Here is a 9,339-nt window from a genome sequence, read left to right on the forward strand (position 1 = left end):
ATGAAATATCCAATACGACAGTCGGTAGCATATAAAAAAAAAAAAACATCTTACATCAAGTTTCAACCTCTTATCTCAACCATGCAGGCAGTAAAAAGGGAAAAACCGAATTTCGGTTTTTGGCCTATTTTGCCTACTTAATCTCGTACAAAAATTCCGAAAAAATTCTAAAACATTGAGATTCACATAGCACACATTACAGAATTTTTTTACATTTTTATATTGCAAACTGTAGTTGTAAAAAATAAAAAACCACATTCATGAATTTTACGTCGTATCTGGTTATATTCAGAAACGTAAAAGGATACTGCAACAGCATTATTAGCGAAAGCGGTAGGACTCTTGCCTCGCAATTGGTGGATGTTTTCTAGGCGTGGGATCGAATCCCCGTTAGTTTGTGGAATACTTTAATTTTTCATGTTATGTTTTTAATTTTCTTTTTTGTAATACATTTAATATGGTTTGGGTTAGGTGATATTATCCATAATAGTTCCAGTATTATATTAAATACTATTGCATATACTATTATATACAATTTCTTGATAATTATTCATAATTGTTCGGTAAATGTTCGGTAATCGGTGAAAAGGGACTCGGGAACTCGGGGGGTTTTCAATAACTCAGTCAAATAAATTTTACACAGTTTATTTAACCACACAAAAAAAACCACAAAACGAAATTGCACACACTGCACGCACACGACGACACGACGAAGAAATTATTAGAAAGTATAATCGAAATGGGAATGTTCGGTTTCGCGCACCGCGTGTTTACTCCTCGGGATTATAACGTCTTCCTTCGACAACGGTTGGCTTGGTACTCTCTCTCGCGAGGGTCGGGCGATCACTTAAATTCGGGAATCCACGGTAATTGTCGTCATCACGGCCCAATCCGCTGTTGCTTATTAGACATGACGACGACGGGAACCATTAAATTTCATACCGGTAACGGGGGGGTTCTCGGTGTCTCTCGATCCTTCGAGAACGCACCGAAAGATATCTTCCGGTGCGTCCAGGAGGACGAGAGACAGACAACTTCACGGTTGGGATTTGAGTTCAGGGATCGCCCTCTCCTACTTGCCTAGATACGGAACAATAATTATTTCAAATATATTTTATAATAAGAAAACGAATTGACGGGTCAATAAAGAAAATATAAAAATTCGACGAAGGGCGTCATCGTTACGGTGACGCATCTTCTCCGCCGGAGATTTTGAGGTGGAGCACCGTACGAGGAGGTGGAAAGGACGAGCGGACTGACTTTTGAACCGCGAAGCGAACGAGTTGATTCTTTTTTCGTTGTCTTACGAGTTTACCTTTATTTTTAATTAAAAATATATTATAAAATTTCTTGTTATATATTGTAATCCTACAGAATTAACAGCCGGCAAGAGGTAATGTGTTATATTATTTTCTGTTATATAAATTCGGTGCAATGTGATTCGTTTATTACGACTATTAGAAAACAAATTTGCAAGAAATTGTGTAGGTAAACGCGTAGGGTCAACTGCTACGATTCTTGTGGTTCTGAGTTCGATTCCGGCAACCGACATTATGGCACTTTTTCTCTCCAATTCCGTAATATTATATCGTAAATGAGATCCGATGATTTCTACTAATGAATTGTGGAGAATAAAAAATTCTCCAAAATCTAACGATTAAACATTTTTATTCTTGCACCACAGTCTACTATAAGATTTTATTTTGCTTTGGTATATGCACTATATGTGATATAAACTTATATTTAGTCTAGCTCTAAGAATTTCGGTGTATATGAAATGAGATAATGAGTTGTTTGCCTTGAGTCCCATTGAATGCTGCGTAGCGTTTGCGAGAGGATGTTTAGATGATCGGATCGAGTGTCGCGTTGGGTGTCCGAGTTCGAGGAATGATTCCGGGCGAGAATGCGTCAGCGTGCATGGGGATGAGTGTTTTTTCGTGCGAGTCAGTTCATCACTGTTTGCGGAAGCGAATGGTCGAAGACCATCTCTGTTAATAAAGCACGGAAAAGTTAAAGGTGGAAAATTGAGATTTCTATTTTCCCTGAACAGTTGAATTACGTGATATGCGCAATGCAATGCGCAGTGTCATACCTTGTCCCGAAAATTGTACGCAGTTACCGACAGTTTCGTATTTTCATCGACGTTGTAGGTAATGTGGCCAAAACCGCGACAACATGCGACTAATACTACAAGCGCTCCAAGTAGATAATCGTGAAACTATAATTGCATGGCGGAACATCGTTGACAGGCGCCGGTGTGCAAAATCGTATTTTTAAACTAACATCTTTCAGAAGTGATAAATTGACAAAAAATGGACCAACCCGACATCGTACCATTACAGTAATGTCGGACTGCTATCATTTTCGGTGAGTAAATCTCTAAATTTTGCGTAAAAGCGAAAATACGGCAACGTGTCTAGGAGCGGCCACCTTGACTGTCAAAATCTATGTCTGTCTCACGTGCACGTCCGAAGAATTTTTCGTTTTATTCAAAATGTGATGTTTATTGACGTAAAATCGATAGCAGCCCGATATTGTGGATATCTAACGGTACTAAAGTTATCCTTAGAAAGTGAATTTATGCAATTTTCGAGACGTAAGATCGAAAGTACGAAATCGGACCTCTCTCTCGCACATCGCCTATATGTGCATGCGCCGCTATGTGTTAGTATACAAGCACAGTTACTGCCGGATCCTGCCCTTAAAGTCTCGACGAAGTGCAAGGTCCAGCGATACGGCCACGGTTCCGTATGTTGCGATACGCGCGCCGTTCGCCGCAAAAAGTTCGTACTCGCTTCTCGCTACGGGTCCGCGCAACCGGTCGCGAGGGAATACGCATAAATCGGCCCCAGTGTCCACCGGAAACGAAATCTCCGACCGTTTGTCCGTTACGTAGATGCGGCGAGACACGGGCCCGTCGTCGTGTGCCGCGTTCACTGACAACCGCTCGCGTTTCCCGACGCCCAAGTGCAAGGAGCACGACACTTCTCTGCACGGTGTTTGAATGTCTCGTGGTACCAGCACAGCTCCGCTTTTCCTTCCTTACCCCGGGAACGGCTGCGGTGACTTTTTCGTTCTACCGAACGCGGGCGATGTCGGTTCATGGCCTCGATCCGCACTTCGAGTCTCTCGATCATCTTCCGCAATTCGTCGACCTCGTTCGGTCCTTTGGGGGTGATTGCGGCGATTCGTCCTTGTTCCGGATGTATCTCGTGGATCCGATCGGCCATCTCCGCTAATACAGTCGGCTTCGTTTCCGATGTAGCGGCTAAAACTCGTTGCACGCTGACTGTTAGTCGGTTTTTCCATAGCGTGACGATGAAGTCGTCGGGCACGGACGGTGTGGCCAGCTTCTTCAAGTCCTGGAAAAACTGTGACGGTGTCCCGTCGCCGAGTCCCTCGCCCTCCAATAGTTTTCGCACTCGTATGCTGTCGGATTCGGCCAGTCTCTTCATTAATTCGCCCTTTAGGTATTCGTACTGCCCGGTCGCGGGCGGGTCGAGCACCACGTCCTCCACCTGCTCAACGTAACTCTCGCCCAGGTTCGCGATGGTGATATTGAATTTAACTTCGTCTGTCGTTATGCGAGTCGACGCGAACTGCGCTTCTAACAGTTTAAACCACAGCGCGATTTTGTGGGGCCAGAACTGAGGAATGCGCAATTGTTGACCTACGATACTAACGCTATCGCCTTCGAGATTCGCGCCTTTCGAATCGTCGGATGCGCGATGTCCTTCCGCGGTAAGCGACATTATCTCTGCTCTCGCGACGGCGAAAGAAAGAAAAAACGAAATCTCGATTTATCGAATCGGAAAAGAAATTCTCCTCGCGTTTACCCCTTTACTTCAAATCACGTCGGGGTCACCACTTTGGGGAAACGAAGGAGGAGAAGAAATAACTTGCGGTAGAAACGTACGCGGAATTCAAAAAAACTTTTATTTGCTAAGTCGCTGGTGTACGCTCGCGTGTCTATCTGGAACAAGAGGCCCTCGACTCGCGGGCGCGTCCTTTTATATTGACAGGTGTCGAACGTTCGAGACGATTTTTCAAATTCGCCCGTTGAAGTGTCGGCACCGACGCGACGCGTGCCGTTGTTGTTAGTCGGAGGTCGGCGGAACGCGCCGTGTCCCAACCGTCGGCGATCACCTCCAACCGTTTTCGCGGGCAATAAACGTTTACTGTCACGTTCGCATATACGATCGTATTCCGAGCTGCTCATATGCGTCGGTTATTATTTGAAAGTACCGAAATTGAATACCCGCTAAGTCCGCTACAGGTCCTTTGACCTGCTCTTCGAATCTCCGCTTCTCCCGGGTGATTATCTGGTCTAGCCACTTCTGTTGTTGAGGTGAGGCCTCGATCAGTCCGCAATGGTGTCACTGCAATGGTGTGGGTTTCTTGAGCCGCATGTGGTCCGTGCTCCCTTCCGCAGACCTTGAGTTGTAGCTTGTGGAGGATGTCCATCCCAACACCATGTTGTAGGCCAGGTTTGGCATTTCGTAGAATAGGTGATCTTGTTGTGCGCCATGGATGATAACCTCTCCTTGGTAGCTGTTTTTGGTCGGTATGTACTCCCCGTTGGCCAGGGCGGTCACCAGGTTATGGCGGCGTCTCCTCCACCCGGTTTCGCGGCAAATCTGTGCGGTGTGCTGGTCGATGTACGAGGAGACTGCTTCGGTGTCCAGGAGTGCGGACACGGTCCTTTCTCCTATCTATACGTCCAGTACTAGCCGGTCTTTCTGATCGGACGACTTCCCGGTTACTGGTAGTGGTCGCTGGTCTGGCTCCAGTTGAACCGTTTTTTCCAATCGTGTCGGCTGACTGCGATGGGCCATGAAAACAGCGGATTTCTCCTGCTGTTTCATCGTTGGGGTCGGGCTTCCCGGCCCTTTTGGCGTTTCCCAGCTTGTAGCAGGGGCAGTCGCGGCTTGGAATGCCATCTTTCCCGCAACGCGCACAGAAGCGGGTGGGACTGTTCTGACATTGCAGTCGGTTTTGTCCCCGTTGGCCGCGGCGCCAGCAATGGGTATCCCGATAGTAGTCGCTGGCGATGTGATAGATAATAATTTTTCGCCGTACGTATTAATTACTGCCCCGGTCGCCGCGTATAACTTAAACGAGCCTACCTGCCGATCCGTACCTCCCAATGCTCGCGAAATTACCGAAATGTCTGCGCCCGTGTCGACCAGAAACTCGATCCTGCTTCTGCTATCCCGTATGCTGAGGCGATATTTCTGCGTCACATCGCCAATTGTCTCGACTTGGGACGCCGCCTCTAGTTTTTGTCCGATCCACGCTTGTCTGGGCCCGTCCAGCTGCATGGCTTTCTGCATTTCGAGGACTGCTCGGCGAATTTGTGATGAAGCCAGCACAACCCGTTCCGTCTCGTGCTGTCGTCCCGGCTGGCGCTCCTCCTCCTAAAGAAGCGCTGCTTGTTGCGGTTGCGATTCCTCTTGGTTAGCTCAATCTCTAGCCGAGACAATCGCATCGCGATTGCCGCCAAGTCGCCATCTTGGCGTCTGGGCCTGTCGTCCCACGTTGCGTCCGCCATTGTGTCCCGCTTGGTGTGGGTGAAATCGGCAATGGCCGACACCTCGGCCGCCGAGCGCTCCATGGTTTTATCGGCGACTTTCGCCAACCGTTGCAGGTCAGCATCGTCGATTATGGACACGATCTCCTGCACCCTGCCCGGAAGTCGCTGGATCCACAGCGCGCGGAGTGCGTTCTCCCCGACGTTTGCCCCCATGAGCTGGGTCATCTCCCTTAGGAGTTCGAGAGGTCTTCTGTTGCCCAGTTCAAGGCCAGATAGCAGGTGTCTTAAGGGTCTGAGGGCTATCGTGGCGAGTGCACGTGATCGGGGGTCGCTCCGCGTTAAAATCCAGTTTTAGCGGGAAAAAGTGGTAAAAGTGTGGTAAATAATATTGTGAAGTGAGGGGAAACCGCGGGGGAAGTGAGCGGTGAAAATTTTTGAAAACTGGAAGTGGAATAGTGACATTATAGATAAAAAACGAAATTTCGGTAATGACGACCTCCACGCGACGCGAGAGAAAGCATGGGGTGCAAACCCATGAGAAGTCGAGAGCGAGGAAACGAGTGTTCGGGCCGACCGCGGAATAAAATAAATGAGTGCGCGACTTAAACATGATTATATTAATATATCGCAAGCGAAATTAGTGCAATTTAAGGGCGAAATATGCCCTCGAAGAAGGACTTGCGTGAACACGTGGTCGTGCGATATGTCGAAGTTGTGAAAGAAAGTCGCAAATTAAATAAATTAAATAATGTAAATGTCAGAAGGGAATTAGAGTGCGGGGGAAGGGCGAATGAGGCATATTGCATGCACGCGGTAGTTAGCCTTTGAGTTTTTCTTTTTGTGATTTGACGGTGAATAGATCGATCGAGTAAACTTCGATGTATCGAACGAACACGTAGGCATCTCCGCGCGAGGTAAAGCGGAGAGCGAAAAGGTCGGTTCGCAATATCCAACATGGCCGAGGAAGGGTCGCTGCAGGCGCATGGAGAGCGGCCCTTAAGGACGAAGCCTAAGGGCGAAGCGGAGGCACGCGGCAACAAGCAAGATGGCGGACACACGGCGCACTTTTCAAATGGCAAGCGGAGAGGTTGAAGCAAGAGGACAGTGAGAAGGAGAAGAGGAAGAGGCGAGGCGGCACGGAACGAAGTGAAGGAAGGAATTAATTAATTAATTAATTAATGAAGTGCGCGAAATTAATAATAATAATATTAATTAATTCATTATTTAATAATTAGCTAATGAATTAATAAATTAATTAATAAATAGTCAAGTGATTAATAGATTAATAAACAAATAATGAATAATAATAATTAACAACAGGCAAGAAATACGGTGTAGTATTGGGAAAGTGTTATAGGAGTGCAGTGAAGTGTTGTGAATATCGTGGGCAAAGGGAAATACGCGTAACCACGTGCGCGAGTGCAAAGGAAGCAGTGCAAAGCGGGAAATGGCGGAAAAGTGTCGGAAGAACAGTGGGGTCATTCCACGCCAAATCGATCACTTTTGGAAGTCACCATCTCCGATTTTGCTCTAATCGAAATATGTTGTACTCCATGTGAAATTAGGGGGGGGGGTTAAGTCATCATTTTGCCGGTTTCGAATTTGTTAATGAATGACAGGTCGTCAAAGTTTGCAATTTTTGTCCATTTTGGCGAAAATGGGGTCCACTTGGGAGTTTTTTTCTCAGAAACTACTGAACCGATTTAGCTAAAATTTTTTTTGTTTTATTCGCGAAGGTTTGGGCTATTTTAAAACATTTTTTTTAACTTTGTCAATTTGTTATAAAATGTTGAAAAATTTAAACAAATTCTTTTTTTGCGTTTTTCTCAATGAGGGGCGTAAAGGGTTAAAATTAACAAAAAATATGGTCATATTCTTTGAAGCTTCCCCTTTAAAATGAGCCCTTCAGAACGATGGAGCCTCGAAAATTGACGTCTCTACAAGCTGGAAACGGACGCGGGGTACCCCCATTTCACATAGGCGAGTCGCGCGTTCAGCTATTATGATCGGTTCTTTTATATCATTGGCCTCAAAACTATACAAGAAGACTTCGTACGCGATTAAATGACTCTGTTGGTACCTTGAAAAGTCTATTGGTAATATGTTAAACTTAATTCTGAAGTAATATCATTGTGATCTGTTTGTTCGGTCATCAGTTTGTGTTTCTTGACCACGGTATCCAACGAATTGTCTCAAGTTGGCCGAGTGGTCAGTGGATCGCTAGTTCTCTCCTAACAAGGAGACGGAGCACAGGCAGGTTTAGGACAAAACTCACGAAAAGTTGATGAAATAAAGAATACTCAGTTGACACGTTTACACAGTTATTTAATAAATGACACTCACGACAGACACTGGACGACGAAAACGATAATAATAAATTCGGATAACAAAAGTTGGTTGAAAAATCGGCAGGAAACACGGCTAACATTGTGACTCTGCAAAGTTCACACGGATAATAATATTTTAAAGTTAAACGGTAATCAAAATTGAACCTTTATCCGGTCGATGGCGTGGCGGTAGGACTAATCCTAGACGTGCCTAGGCTTATTATTCTTATTTCGGAACATACCGCCCGCCTCGGATCTTATGGATCCGACCAATCATCTTACAGCGAAAAGAGAACAAGAAAACATACAAGACTATCGTTAACGTAAATAAGGATGCCGCCCGCCATACGAAATATTTACAATCTTATAATCTACAATATATACAGACTTAAATCTAAGACGCCGCCCGCCAAACGCATGGTTACAATATTATGGTATTTACAAGAGGATTAGCACACTGTCGATTTCTCATGGGTATTGATGTCGACGGGTAGAAAACAGAGTTTCGTAATAGATCGCCGATATTCACTTTGTGCTGTCTTCACGGTAACGACGCGAGTGATCCCGTCGGATCCGGGATGGCAGTGCGTTATTCGTCCGAGTTCCCATTTGCAGGGAGGCGCGAGAGGGTTTCGAATTAAAACGATACGCCCAGGTTTCGCAAGGTCGGTTCTAGTACGCCATTTCGGTCGCTGTTGTAACGTGTGTAAATAATCCGTAGACCAAGCTTGCCAAAAGCTCTCGTGACAATCGTGTTTCGCGGACATCTAATAACGTCGGTGATGGTATGGCATTCAGAGCGGAGCCGATGAGGAAGTGACCAGGTGTTAGTGAAGTATAATCATCATAATTATCGGATACCGGAGCGATCGGACGTGAATTTAAGCATGCTTCGACTTGGCAAAGCAGTGTTGTAAATTCTTCGAAGGTTAGTGTATGTGCACCTATAACACGTTTGAGATGGTATTTCACGCTTCGAACTCCAGCTTCCCACAGCCCTCCGAAGTGAGGAGCGGAGGGAGGAATAAAATTCCAGGTGACATGCTCACTGACCAATCTATTACGGAAATCTGGATTACGTATCGCGACTTTAAACATTTGGTTCAGTTCCTTTTCAGCTCCTTGGAAATTTGTACCATTGTCGGAATATACAATGGTTGGTATACCTCGACGGGAATAAAAACGCTCGAATGCAGCTAGGAATGCTGCTGTTGAATAATCGCTAACTAATTCTAGATGAATCGCGCGGGTGGTTAGGCATATAAATAATGCAATATATGCCTTTCTCGATTTGTGTCCGCGTCCGGAGGCTAAACGGACGAGGACAGGACCAGCGTAATCCACGCCACAATGAAGGAATGCGCGTTCGACTTTGTTTACTCGCGGAAAAGGAAGATTCCCCATTAGTTCGGTAGCGGTACTTGCGCGTTCACGAGCACAAACCACGCATCGGTACAGTACAGAACGGATAAGTTGGCG

The 9,339-nt window shown here is 45.9% G+C and overlaps 1 protein-coding gene across 1 annotated transcript; it reads right to left on the reverse strand.

Moving 5' to 3' along the window:
• Positions 1-272: 272 nt before the first annotated feature.
• Positions 273-4,965, reverse strand: LOC105663408 (uncharacterized). The gene is made up of 2 exons (XM_076538640.1): positions 2,093-4,965; positions 273-1,080 (listed from the first exon to the last, which is right to left on the reverse strand). Exon 1 carries the CDS (start codon positions 3,750-3,752, stop codon positions 2,934-2,936), a length of 819 nt encoding a protein of 272 aa, XP_076394755.1. The 5' UTR covers positions 3,753-4,965; the 3' UTR covers positions 273-1,080; positions 2,093-2,933.
• Between the last annotated feature and the right edge of the window lie 4,374 nt (positions 4,966-9,339).

Source organism: Megachile rotundata, chromosome 13 (genome assembly GCF_050947335.1).
Source record: "Megachile rotundata isolate GNS110a chromosome 13, iyMegRotu1, whole genome shotgun sequence".
Lineage (NCBI taxonomy): Eukaryota > Metazoa > Arthropoda > Insecta > Hymenoptera > Megachilidae > Megachile > Megachile rotundata.

Coding starts and splice junctions, on each gene's coding strand:
- LOC105663408 (XM_076538640.1), bottom strand. CDS start 3,752: ATGTCGCTTACCGCGGAAGGACATCGCGCATCCGACGATTCGAAAGGC.